This window comes from Lampris incognitus, chromosome 16, assembly GCF_029633865.1.
Source record: "Lampris incognitus isolate fLamInc1 chromosome 16, fLamInc1.hap2, whole genome shotgun sequence".
NCBI lineage: Eukaryota > Metazoa > Chordata > Actinopteri > Lampriformes > Lampridae > Lampris > Lampris incognitus.
In genome coordinates this window covers 18805912-18818377 of record NC_079226.1, presented here as the reverse complement: position 1 = coordinate 18818377, position 12466 = coordinate 18805912, and the positions used below count along the sequence as shown (strand labels likewise).

At 44.7% G+C, this 12466-nt stretch overlaps 1 protein-coding gene across 1 annotated transcript in view; it reads right to left on the bottom strand.

The window, feature by feature from the left end:
* Positions 1–3673: 3673 nt before the first annotated feature.
* The window catches only part of LOC130125987 (ryanodine receptor 3-like), a 158721-nt gene continuing 149928 nt past the window's right edge, over positions 3674–12466 (bottom strand). The window contains exons 91-106 of the mRNA XM_056295363.1: positions 11100–12412; positions 10782–10840; positions 10278–10452; positions 10039–10125; positions 9760–9951; positions 9516–9646; positions 9358–9400; positions 9080–9207; positions 8929–8989; positions 8589–8735; positions 7470–7604; positions 6898–7054; positions 6165–6229; positions 5965–6065; positions 4523–4574; positions 3674–3769 (exon numbers count right to left, since the gene is read on the bottom strand). Of these exons, the coding sequence (XP_056151338.1) occupies positions 3674–3769; positions 4523–4574; positions 5965–6065; positions 6165–6229; positions 6898–7054; positions 7470–7604; positions 8589–8735; positions 8929–8989; positions 9080–9207; positions 9358–9400; positions 9516–9646; positions 9760–9951; positions 10039–10125; positions 10278–10452; positions 10782–10840; positions 11100–12412 (2942 nt within the window). The remainder of the gene's footprint in view (positions 3770–4522; positions 4575–5964; positions 6066–6164; positions 6230–6897; positions 7055–7469; positions 7605–8588; positions 8736–8928; positions 8990–9079; positions 9208–9357; positions 9401–9515; positions 9647–9759; positions 9952–10038; positions 10126–10277; positions 10453–10781; positions 10841–11099; positions 12413–12466) is intronic.

Genomic DNA, 12466 nt, shown 5'->3' with positions numbered 1-12466 from the left:
GATCGCTGGTTTGAATTCCCGTGTTACCTCCGGCTTGGTTGGGCGTCCCCACAGACACAATTGGCAGTGTCTGCGGGTGGGAAAACGGATGTGGGCACGTGTCCTGGTTGCTGCACTAGCGCCTCCTCTGGTCGGTTGGGGCACCTGTTCAGGGGGGAGGGGGAACAGGGGGGAAGAACGTGATCCTTCTACGCGCTATGTCCCCCTGGCGAAACTCCTCACTGTCAGGTGAAAAGAAGCGGCTGGTGACTCCACATGTATCGGGGGAGGCGTGTGGTAGTCTGCAGCCCTCCCCGGATTGGCAGAGGGGGTGGAGCAGCGACCGGGACGGCTCGAAAGAGTGGGGTAATTGGCCGGACACAACTGGGGAGAAAAAAAAGGGAGGGGGACCCAAAAAAACATTTTCTACAATGATTTATCAGTCTCAATACTGGTTCGATAAACTTGGTAAATATAATTTGCTCAGATTGTGCCAAACAATAAATTAAAGGTCTACTGCAGCTCGACAGTGGGCTGCACTCTCACTGAACTCATTACCAACACTATTTGTGTATTCATGTTTTGATTCATCAGACAAAAGGCTTTTTTGTACTTTTCAAATTGACTGACCAAGCTGCTGATATAAAGCCTGACGGTTGCATGAGTTTTAAACACACACACACACACACACACACACACACACACACACACACACACACACACACACACACACACACACACACACACAGACTTTATTTCACAGAAATTAGACTGGTTTTCTTGCTCCGTAGATCTCCAGCCTTTTTAAATGAGGAAGATTACCCACCCACCCTTGTGTTTAGTTTTTCCCTCATTTCGCTGCCTCCCCAGGCTGAACGATGGGAATCTAAACTTTAATAGATATAATTTCTTTCCAGTTGTTTAAAAGGGTTGTTTAATTGTCTCCAAATTGTGTCGAGAACGTGTTCCCGCAGCGTTGGCTATGTCAAATTACTGAGAATGATCATAACGTCAGCCATTCCTCACATTGTTTTTAATCTCAATTGCTGTAATGGGCCCATAATATGATAAATACTGCAGAACCCATTTGCCTTGTTTAGAAAGACGACATCCACAACTTCAAACTGAGTTTTCTTCATTATTACCTCCGCTTTACACCACACATAAAAAAAAGGTTAATAACACAGTTTAGGCACTATTAAAATACAATGAGTGAGAAAAATTGCTGAAAATTGTGTTTTTTAAGCTCGTAAATAACTTTGTGGAGGCGAAGATTTTGTTTTTAATCTTTGAACCCGTCCCTCGCTGCATCGGGTTGAAGCTGCTGTTGAGTCCAACTATCACCATGTGGTGCTGAGGCCTCAGCACCCGCCTCAGGCCTCAGCACCACATGGAGCCTGAGGTGCCGTGACTGGATGTGAGCTGACAGGAGGCACCATGGGTAACAGGGCCCCGGCTGGCCAGAGGGGCCGGCCGGGATTGGCCATTTACTCATCCGCTCTTTATCGCAGCACTGTTATATAAAGCTATAGAGCTGATCTTATAAGCTTTGGTGCTTTGGATGTGTGAAATCATTAAAAATAAATAAATAAATAAATAAATAAATAAATATGAAAAAAGCCAAAGCTCACAGCATCCCACAGCAGATATACCATTTTCAAAAGATCTGGATGGACAACAGTCCGGTATTGCATCATGCTGTGTTTGGGACTGAAATGACTCACTGCTTTAGAGGATTTTGACCTGAAATAGCTTGGGAGGATTTGACGCGATGTTGCCAGTGACAACAGGGTGGACTGACAGGACTTCAAACGCTCGCTGAGCTCATCCGAGTTGGTGGCGAGGACATGAGGGATAATGAAGGATGGCGCTAGTCGACCATTTCCAACACCAAATAAACGTTTGGGTAACTCATTACACAGAAATAAATGAGTAACTTACGAGTAAATTATATGTAACTGAACTATGATGAGTGGTAATCGCTGAGTAATACATGAGGAAAAAAGGGGCTTTTCGAAGGCGTCCAGGTAGCGGTCTGTTCCGTTGCCTACCAACACGGGGATCGCTGATTCGAATCCCCACATTACCTCCGACTTGGTCGGGCGTTCCTACAGACACAATTGGCCATGTTTGCGGGTGAGAAGCCGGATGTGGGTATGTGTCCTGGTCGCTGCACTAGCGCCTCCTCTGGTCGGTCGGGGCACCAGGGGGGAATAGCGTGATCCTCCCACGCGCTATGCCCCCCTGGCGAAACTCCTCACTGTCAGGTGAAAAAAAGCGGCTGGTGACTCCACATGTATCGGAGGAAGCGTGGTAGTCTGCAGCCCTCCCCGGATCAGCTGACGGGGTGGAGCAGCGACCGGGGCGGCTCGGAACAGTGGGGTGATTAACCAAGTACAATTGGGGAGAAAGGGGGGGTTAAAAAATGAGGGCTTTTCTAAATCTCCAGTTTACTTCCTTCACATTATAATGCACTGTTAAATATAATCTACATCAAACACTGTGTAGGATAAATTCACAAATCACCCCTCACAGTACAATTACACCTATTTCACTCATATTATATGCATATCACATGGTTATTTCTACATAAAAAATGGTCTGTACGTAGCACAAAGCGTTCCCAAAGTTGGGTAATTGCAAAAATAAATGTCTTGGTACAAGTATCTTGCATCAATTTCTTTTATTTTTCCATCAAAAGAAATGCACAGTTGAGCGAAGCTACTACATACAAATGGCCATACAATAGCAATTTCATTTCGGTTTATCGGTTCGATGTGTTCAGTCAATTCTAACGTGTGATATATCTTTCACAGGTGTCATTTATACTCTTTGTACCATGAACGTTTGCAGGTAAGACGCTGCAGTCAGCAAATAAATCAACAAACAGATAAATAAATAAAAACTCGTGTTTCTTCCGTGTTCAAATGAAAAACATCAGCCACAAACTACAACCGAGGAGCTGCTTGTTCCTGCTGCAAGTAAAACTACTGTACTTACATACAATAAAGAAAAAACAGAAGTTTTGCATAGCTTTATTGTAATGTAGATACAGTACTGTAAGGCACTTCATGAATTATTTTAGGCATTTTTCTCCTATACAGTAGATCTTTTTACCATGTCATTCACATCTATACTTCTCAATATGCAAGTTCACGACAAATTAGAAAAAAACCCCATTCTTGGGTCACAATTTGCTCCGCACTACTCTACTCCGCCTTCCTTTTGGCATCAAGTCTCTCAAGTGAAACATTCTCATAACACTGAAATCGGGTTCTTGTGCATAATATGACTCAGACATTGTCCCATAACCCCACACAACCCAGTGTTTCTCAAAAAAGACAAAAAAATTGTGCAATGGTTTAGGGTTATGCGGAGTAAAAGGCAACACGTTGTCCAAAAAGAAAGAGGAAAAAAAAATTCCCCAAACTCAAAACCGAAATGTCTGGGAAAGTCGTTTTCTCACAGATTGGCACTGTACCACAGGTGACGCCTGTACATTTGACACCGGAGGAAGATGCGACTCTCGTTTGTTTAAAAATGTCATTTTGCCTTATTTCTCCTGACACCACTCCATAAAATTAGAGGAGGATTAGGCGGTGGGATGAACGCCTGGTGTTGCAGTCAGCAGCTGTGTGTGCAGCCACTTATCCTTGTGACCGCTGCAGAGAGAAGTGGAGGGAGTGTATCTGCTCTATCCAAGCTGATCCTCGTACTGCTTGCGAAAGCAATCTCCTGCTGGGAAGAAGTCCCAACAACGCTCCTGATACATCTTCCACACGTACGACTCCTAAGAGCAGACACACACACGCCCCCACGTCAGAAAAATATCGCAAGACTGCACATGCATTTGCATGCACAAACAACAATGGTACTCACACACACACATACACACTCAGAGATGCATATATAATATATGTACTATACATCCATGTACAAACAAGCATACATATAACTGTGCACACACACACAACAACACAGAATACTCACAGCTATAAGCAGTGTTATATCTAACAATGACTGGATGCTAGTGGATAATAATGTTTTTTTTTTTTTTTTTTGGATTTTTTCTCCCCAATTGTACCTGTCCAATTAACCCACGCTTCCGAGCCATTCTGGTCACTGCTCCACCCCCTCTGCCGATCTGGGGACAGCTGCAGACTACCACATGCCTCTTCCAATACATGTGGAGTCACCAGCCGCTTTTTTTCACCTGACAGTGAGGAGTTTCGCCAGGGGGGCATAGCGCGTGGGAGGATCACGCTATTCCCCCCAGTTCCCCCTCCCTCCTGAACAGGTGCCCCGACTGACCAGAGGAGGCGCTAGTGCAGCGACCAGGACACATCCGGCTCCTCACCCGCAAACACGGCCAATTGTGTCTGTAGGGACGCCCGACCAAGTCGGAGGTAATGTGGGGATTCGAATCAGTGATCGCCGTGTTGGTAGGCAACGGAATAGACCGCTACACCACCCGGACGCCCTGGTAGTGGATAATTGTTAGCTGTATGTCAGATACTTCAAAGCAGTGTTACTGATGTCATACCTGGCCAGTGTGCTCTGTCTCATCCTTGTTGATGAGGTACATCAGGAAAAACCTGTTGAAAAGACAGACAAATGAAACATAACACGCCATGAGAAACCGACCCTGTTCTAAATGCACGGATCCTCTGGCAGGCCCACAAACTAAAACATCTGACCTAATCGAGATGTAAGGCTAAAATTCACAAAAAAGAGGCAGAATGATCTTTCATTCATTCATTCATCTTCAGCCGCTTCTCTTGGGTCGGGTCGCAGTAGCAGCAAGCTAAGTAGGGCACTTCAGACGTCCCTCTCCCCAGCAACGCCCTCCAGCTCCCCCTCGGGGATCCCAAGGTGTTCCCAGGCCAGACTGGACATGTAGTCCCTCCAGCAAGTTCTGGGTCTACCCCGGGGTCTCCTCCCAGTTAGCCATGCCCGGTAAACCTCCAAAGGAAGGAGCCCAGGGGGCATCCTTATCAGATGCCCGAACCACCTCAACTGGCTCCTTTTGACACGAAGGAGCAGCAGCTCTACTCCGAGCTCCCTCCAGATGTCTGAGCTCCTCACCCTATCTCTAAGGCTGAGCCCAGACACCCTACGGAGGAAACTCATTTCAGTCGCTTGTATCCACGATCTCACCCTTTCGGTCACTACCCAACGCTCATGACCATAAGTGAGGGTTGGAACGAAGATTGACTGGCAAATTGAGAGTTTTGCTTTCTGGCTCAGCTCCTTCTTCACCACAACGGTCCAGTACAATGTCCGCATTACTGCTGATGCTACACCAATCCGCCTGTCAATCTCCCAGGATATTGACATAGTGAAAGCACATTAACTGGTGGTGCACTACATTTCTGTGTGACTAAAGAGGCTGCAAGACTTTTGATAAAAGTGTCCTGAACACAGTAATACCTTCCTGTCTCGGTTCCCGCGACACCTCGCATTCTCCAAATTTGCTGCAAATGGCAATAGGCCCTTGTATCTCTGTAGGCAGCTCAGCTTGCCAAATCACGATGAATTTTGTATGAGAGCAAGCTATCACAAACCTATTTTCCAATGAAGTTCACTGCATTAAATATTAATGAAGAGAGATAATGAGGTCAGTCTCACATCCTCTGGCCAGTCGACTACGGCAGCAAATGGACTGAGACACTAGGGTGCGGGGCATTTCAAAGAAACAGGTAGAACGAGTGTTGAGAAGAGAGAGAGCAAGAGCGCGAGGGAGGGAGAGAGAGAGAGATGGTACTAGTTTTCTGGATCATTGGGGCCATTAACAACGATGTCACTAATGCTGTTGTAATGTGGCACAGCCATCAATCAGGTAGTTAAATTACAGAGAAGAGGCAATGGAGAAGGTGAGAAGATATAACCATGTTTGTATTACAGCAGCCCTGATGAAAAGTCAACCTCCAGGTGAGGAGCAAGGATGGTGAGGATGACGGCAACTGTTCAGTAAGGGATACTCACAGGTAGTTGGCCAAGTTGTGCTCTTGTAAGGTGTGAGTCTCAAAGCCGTGGGGCGTCGTGTCAAAGTAGTCATTGCCAATGCCACAAATAAAACATTTGGTCTGAAGACAGAAAATGAACCAACACTCATACACGGTCTCCTTACTGTTTGGATGAAAGACATATGCTGCCGATTTGGTAAAACAGGCCTTTATTCTCACCTCCATGTCCTCTTTGACTTGTTCCTGCTGGTCTCTCAGCTCCCCAAAGGCATCAATGATCAAACCTGTGACCACACAGGAGTACCAGTGAGCATATCATATACAGTAGGGCAATTGATTCAACCACATTTTTACATCCTTCACTTCCTAAATATAGGCAGTGAGTGTATTGCTTGGTGGAAAGTAGGTTAACTTCAGTCAGGAACATCAGTAACAAGTGGGGATTGACTGTGAGTCTAAACACAGTGTGTTATGCAGAAACATGCCTTGTAGGCAGATCACTGCTGTGTGTGTGTGTGTGCGCGCATGCATGTGAAGCGCACACGTGAGTGGAATCAGAAACAACAAGTGGCTGGTGTTACAGCCATTAAGTGAGTTTCGGAGGGGAACGCTTCAAAAGGCTTTCGTTTGGTGGTTGAAGACCATCAAAAATACCTGTTTCGTTTCTCTCTGTGTGACTAATCCTCTCTAATGTCCTACCTTATATAGACCTGCGGAGAACACAATGAGTTTCTGAAACCAGAAAAATTGGCTGACTTGATGCTGCTATATTGCTATTGTAAACCTGTACACCCCCCCCTCCACAACACATGCATGGCACATGTATGTGCAAATCAGAATCATGTTTATTGGCCATGTAGGTTTGCACAAACATGGAATTTGACTCCGGTTTCATGGCTCTGTGTACTTAACATAGAATAACAACACATGTACATGCTTTGTCAGAGCTTACCCTGGATGATGGCCAGTAGGATGACGATAACAAAGAAGAAGAAGGTGATGTCAAAGAGGATACGATACAGCTCATAGGGGTCCCCTGCAGGGTCCTCAATTTCGTCCCCAATGCCCCCTCCTGCTCTCACGCCAACGTACATGTGAAACAGGTAGCACTGTGTCGATACAAACAGAGAGGTTGTGAGCGTGAATCTGAGTGTCTGAAAAGCCAAAATGGAGAAACAACCTGAGTTTGAATCACAGAGTTGACCTGTGTTGGATTAACTTGAGTCGTGAGTGTGTGTACCATTGAGGTTATCTGTGTGAATCGGAGTGTGCCTGTATATGAATTTACTCACAGGCTTTAATGTGAGTCTATTTAGTGTTTGTCTGAGGAGCATACATTTGAAAAATTGTTAGCTTCTCTCAATTAATACCATAAGGTCTTATCTGTAGATAAGGTCCAGCAATATAGTTGAAAACAAAGGAGAAAAAAAGGGAAAATGTGGTCAGAAAACAAAAACGATCGAGATAAGACTGGATTGAACAGCATTATCTTCTCATTATCTCATGGCCATGAGTGACACTTACAGTCATCATGTCATCACACTTCATATCCGGCTCGTCGTCATCCTCGCTCTTATTGTAGAACTTCCTGAAGAAGTTGAAGGCCACCACAGTGTAGAGATAGACCACTACTGCCAGCAGACCCACCGTCAGCACCAGCTGCAGGCAACAAACCAGTAATTTCTCCTGTCTTTGTCTCAAAAGATGCTGATGATTATGATGAAGATTATTATTTTTGATTTTGATATACTATATTAATCCCCGTGGGGAAATTACTCTCTGCATTTAACTCATCCTAGCTGTGTAGCTCGGAGCAGTGGGCAGCTGCCGTGCAGCACCCAGAGACCAACTCCAGTTCTTCTTTCCATTACCTCAGTCAGGGGCACAGACCGGAGTATAAACCCTAACACGCGTGTCTTTTTGATAGTGGGGGAAACCGGAGCACCCGGAGAAAACCCACCGCAGACACGGGGAGAACATGCAAACTCCAAACAGAGGACGACCTGGGATGACCCCCAAGGTTTGGACAACCCCGGGGTTTGAACCCAGGACCTTCTTGCTGTGAGGTGACAGCTCTAACCACTGTGCCACCAACTGACTATTACTTATTATTAATCCTAATAATTATTATCATCATCACCATCTTGTACTTGATAACTGAATTGATTTAATTTCTGAGTTTGATAAACTTCTTGGTTTCTCTTTTCTCAGTATTAACTGAAGTGGATGAAAAAGTTTTCTACTCTAATATGAAAGTCTAAAACATAGCGACTTCCATATGAAATCTCAGTTAAGAGATCATAATAATTGTAAATTAGACACAGGACCATCAAAGCCTTCACAGCTGGAGCCCTGTGATTTTGGACCAGGCAATGGCTTACGCTCATGTGAATTCTGTATATTGATTCTGATCCACCGAGGGTAAAAAGTGATTTTAACTTGTATACTCAAAATACCAGTAACTTGGTAAAATCAAGATTATGTAGAATGGATGAAAGTACACAGAAGCAATGACCAACACTGACAGTACAAACAGCACAGGCTAATTCAGCCACGAAGGCTGGTGATGGACACAACATGACTTTAATCCAGACTCTGCAGTGTCCCCTATTGCTTTGTGGCAGAACTCCATTTAACCCTCACCTGTTTGCCATTATGTGTGACAGAGGAGAGGATGGTGCGGAGAGTCTTGAAACCCATGGCAATGTCTAATAGGTGGGCAGCAAAGAAGAAGTTGTTGTAGTGGCCCAGGATGGACATGGTGGTGTACCATACGAGATACAGGAAGGACTGATAAAGAAACAAAATGAAGAGAGTAACACCGTATGTCAAAAATCAATTTACTCAAAAACTAATCAGTCCATCATCCAGCCACCTATGCTTTCATTTAACCATCCATCTATATGTTCATCTTTATATACTTAATCATCCATAAAATCATAACCAATATCCAATTATAGCATCAATTCACATTCCCACTCACATTGTCTGTGAACACCACCCCCATTTTCCAAATGTGGTATTTTGTATCGATTGAGCTCAACCTGTCAAAACAGATGAACTGATGTTACTGACACAATTCCCTTTAATCAATTCTAGTCTGTCTTCTGTCATCACGGTCAATTCAATCTCACCAGGACACCAGTGAAGCCTCCTTTGCGACAGTCTCCTCCGTTGGGTTGAAGTCCAGGGCACTCTTATCCAACCCAAGCAGCTCGGCTATTCTCTCTGCTCCATACAGGTCTCCATATTTGTTGATCACCTGCAAAAACCGCCAAATAGGGACGGTATGCAACAGTAAGCTGTAGAAACTTGAGTTGATCTATAATGATGATCGGTAACTTTGGTTTATTTTGATGACAGCTTTACATGCCAATCAAATCAGACTGAATGGATGATATCGGCCACTTACTTTACGTTTGACAAATTTATCCCAGTAGTTGTTGGGGAATGAACTTTTAAAGACAAGACAAAAAAATCATCCAAAGCATGGTCAGTATGAAATTCTAACTGGACGGTTTTGCAAACGGTTGTTAATTGTTATATTTTGTCCCCCTCTGCAGGACTTACGGGGTATTGATGACCAGTCTGTCCCATTGTCCCTTAATGTCATCATCTGAGGGCTGCTCTGTGATGTAGAGCCCATCGAATTCCAGCTTCCTAGCGATCTCTTTCTCCCTCTTGAACACTACCAGGGGCACCTTGGGTACACAGGGAAACAGGCTACATCAGTCGTTTGACACACTGAAGCTAATGATATGTCAGTGTATAGAGTTTACCCTAGCCAAAGGCTTGTAGCAAAATGTAATTCTACCTTCAGGTAGTAGTACCCCACTACACACAAGAAGGAGATGATGGTGTGTAGTATGGCCAGGAAACGCAGCGTTGGTGCCATGTAACCTGTGCTCTCTTGCAGCACAAAGTACTCTATGGCACCTTCCTCCTCCTCCCCTACTCTACCCCGGCCATTCCACGGGTCTTCCTCATAGGAGTCATCGCCAGTTACCTAAGGGACACAAAATATATCAATATAGTGACCAAGTCATATGTTTGGTCCATCTACATAATATGATCACCCTAACTGCAAGCTTACTTTGTAGAAGAGGAGAATAAAGTTGATGGCAAAGGCAACAAACAGTGCCAGAAAGCGGAGGTTGTAGAAATTCCTGGCAAGGTAGTTCTGTGAAGATGGTAATTCTCATATCAGTCACACTATATCTAGCAAACAAAATTGTAAATGAAAAAAATGAAACCGTGCTTTTCTACTCTGATCATTCTTATAAATAAAACTGAATTCTACATTCTCCTATGCAAAGGAGAGAAATATCTGACCAGCATCTTAGTCTGGTAGATTTCCAAGCCAGCAAAAAAGCTGGCCATGAAGGCCTCGGGGGGTTCTTTCTTCTGGCCAGGCCTCTTCTTTGGGGCTTTTTTCTCCTCTGCTGGGAGCTCTAGACGAGTTTCCTCTTTGGCCTTGTCCCGGTCTTTCTTCTCACCATCCTCTGAACTGGAACAACCATACTCACTGTTAGTGGTAGAAGGTACATTGATCAACGTAAGGTCACACACAGACGAATTTATGATCAGAATATGCAAATATGCAAAACAGATGGGCAAATTCAGATCAAAGTGGGCGCACACACACAATCACACTTGCCAAAAGACACCCACAGACACATCCAACGTTGCCCAATCCATCAGAATCAGTTTACATCCCAGCAGGAGTGAACTAATCTTATTTGGTAGCCGAGAGGCTGGGATGATTGTGTTCATACTGGAAATCAAATCTCTTAACACAATCCCATAGAGCATGAATGACATTGTAAAAACACTCACTCTGCTTTCTCTGACTCGGCTTTGTAGTCTCCATTGATTGCTCTCTTTTTTGCAGCTTCCTTCAGAGCAAATGGAATAATGTTCGAACCATAAATTCCTTGTTAAAGCTCATCAAATAAAATGTCCGAAAACCACATGACAGACATATATACATTAGGCGTATTTTAGATTAAACTTTTAGTGTTTCTGTAATATATACCTGTTACCTAGCTAAATGCCATCATTATAAGTTCCTATTTGTATCAAAATGTTGCTACCAGATATTTACTTTTCACCACATATATAGGGCTTCCCTTTAGATTTAACACCACCACAAACCTGTGCCTTCTTCTGCCTGACAGCACTGGCTATGGATGGAGCATCTCCCACCACCACCTCCGACACATCACCTAGGCCTGGCTCCGTCCCATGCTTGCCTTCTCTCTTGGGCTGGATATTGAGCAGCTCAGCCATGAGGTCTGCCTCTGCTGCTTCACCCTGCACCATCTGCCCCATCTCAGCCAATGATGAAGCCTCACTTGCCTCCATCTTCTCCACTTCTAGCACATCTCCATGAATCCCAAACTGGGTGGGGTCTGGCATGTTACCCAAAATGTCCGTCACCTTCATGTTTTTAGCCCCTTCGACGAGGCCTCCCCCAAACATGGTGGTCCATAGGATGTGGAAGAAGCCCCAAACCAGGCTGTAGAGGAAGTAGAAGAGGCCTGTGATGATCACCCAGAAAAATGAGAAGAAGCCACGTACCATCTCCCTCACGCTCATCTTCCTGAATTTCTTGTATTGCCGTCTCATGCTCTTGAGGGTGAGTAGTTGGCGGAAGTGGCCAAGGCTCTTCCTCATAGAGACACAGGCAATAGTAAAGGCCGAGGAAGACTCAAACATAACGCTTTCTTCATCTTCCTCCTCTTGCTCCTCCACTACACTCTGGTTGTCATCTTCATCTTCCTCCGGCCTCTCCACCGGGTCTGGCTCTGAAATTTGGGAGGCTAGCTGCATCTCAAAGATGGTGTCCTCACAGAAGTTGACAAAGAGTTCCATCTTTTCGCTCTCCCCACCTTCGTTGACCACATCAAAGATAAACTGGCGTTTGGACTCTTTGACCTGAGGCTTTTCCCACTGAGTTCGACTTGACTCACTGATTTCAAAGTAGACTCTCTCGATGCGCTTGGCTCCGCCCATGATTTCGATACGACCAAGGTAAGGCTCGAAGTAGCTAAGGACACTCTCAGCCAAATCAAGGAACGTTGAAAGGCGAGCATCATGAGGCATGTGTTCAGAGAGGTTGGTTAGTAACACAGCTACATTAAAGCCAATATCCTTAGCTGGTTCGTGAAATCTCTCCACAAACTCCTCGTAGTTGAACATGTCGTTTTCATCAGCCTCGGCACAAGAGAGAAGAAACTCAATCTCAGATTGTGAATACTGCTTCTGGTTTTCCATGGACTTCTGAAAATCTTTTTTTGAGATGACACCCTTGCTGTCAGGGTCAAACTCCTTGAAATTGTCTGAAGTGGTCAAGTCTTTCAACTTGAGGAACATGTCAAAAAATTTGAGGATCATCTCAACATTGCTGGAAGACTCCACCAAGGTGTCAACCATTTGTTTGCCAATAGTACCATTGACAACATTACCTGTGGAGACATGAAGAATGTTACCTGATTGTCAGTATTTTAACAATAACCAAA